This window comes from Babylonia areolata, chromosome 2 (genome assembly GCF_041734735.1).
Source record: "Babylonia areolata isolate BAREFJ2019XMU chromosome 2, ASM4173473v1, whole genome shotgun sequence".
Classification (NCBI taxonomy): Eukaryota; Metazoa; Mollusca; class Gastropoda; order Neogastropoda; family Buccinidae; genus Babylonia; species Babylonia areolata.
Window position 1 is genome coordinate 69,306,744 of NC_134877.1, and position 1,337 is coordinate 69,308,080.

A 1,337-nucleotide genomic window follows, 5' to 3' on the forward strand; every position below is an offset into this window, starting at 1 on the left:
TACATTCGGACGAATCAATGTACGCTACACCACATTTGCTGAGCAGATGCCTGACCAGCAGCGTAAACCAGGCGTTGAGGAAAAAAAGAAAGACAAAAGTAAAGAAATATGTAAATAATAAACTGAAGTAAAATAAGACATGAGAATGTAAATGGATAAGTCATTGAATTAATGAACAAATGATTAATTAGTTAGAAATATTAAATTTGAATAATGAATAAAAAAAAGAAAATAAGAATAAGATGAAATGAAGTAAGATAAACAGAACTTTGAATACGAAACACTGGTATATTACGAAGGGCATGTTATTCACATCGTCACAGGGAAGCAGTCAGATGGACCCCACGTCTGCTCTCATCGGCTCCATCGTCGCCTTCCTCCTCCTCCTCCTCCTCCTCTTCCTCACCAGGAAGAGCGATGCCAGACCCTTCCCCCCAGGACCTAGAGGCTGGGAGCTGGTCCGCGTGTTTCTCATGTCTCTGAACGGCACTCTTCCTCTCCTATTGGACGAATGGACCCGGAAGTACGGTGACGTCATTTTCTGCCCTCTTCCGTTGCGCAAGCTGGTCTTCTTGGCCTCGCCCTCCGTCGCCAAAGAGCTGTACAGAGGAAAGTCGACGGAGAAGTTCTCCAACGACAGACCGTGGAGCTTCGTGGCCGATCGGATGTGGCAAAGGAAATGCATTTTCTCCTCTTCGCCTTCTGACCCGGGCTGGGTCAAGATGAGGAAGCTGATGCACTCCTGGTTACAGGTGGGCTTTGAATGTTGCACAACATCAGAAGCGAAGAAAAAGAAGAGAAGTTTAGAGTTCCTGGGTTAAGATGAGTCTTGATTTCAGTACTGCCTAGTATCGTCGTTACACACACACACACACACACACACACACACACAAACACACACACCTTGTGTGGTGGGGTGTGATGGTGTGTGGTGGGGTGGGTGTGGTGGAATGTGGTGGGGATGGGTGTGGTGGGGTGGGGATGTGTGGGTATGGTGGGTTGGACCGTATACATACGTGTGTGTGTGTGTGTGTGTGTGTGTGTGTGTGTGTGTGTGTGTGTGTGTGTGTGTGAATAACAGTGAACAATAACCCCAAGCCCAGATGTCTGCGTTGTCCTGTAGAGAAGTGGAAGAACCGTCAGATTTCAGAATCGGTTTCATTTTCACCGTTTAAACCTGAATTGCGCTTGGGGTGGGGTGGTGGTTTAAAATCTTAATGTCTTATCGTGAATGCGTAGATAAGTTGTTTTGGCCCTCCAAACCTTATCTATCTACCCATTTATCAATCTGAGTCATGCACACACACACACACACACACACACACACACACACACAC

General features: G+C 46.4%; 1 protein-coding gene across 1 annotated transcript in view; it reads left to right on the forward strand.

The window, feature by feature from the left end:
- The first annotated feature begins 302 nt into the window (after nt 1-302).
- Nucleotides 303-1,337, forward strand: part of LOC143278264 (cytochrome P450 2B1-like) — a 13,784-nt gene continuing 12,749 nt past the window's right edge. Inside the window, exon 1 of the mRNA XM_076583244.1 lies at nt 303-752. Within this exon, the coding sequence (XP_076439359.1) occupies nt 303-752 (450 nt within the window). The remainder of the gene's footprint in view (nt 753-1,337) is intronic.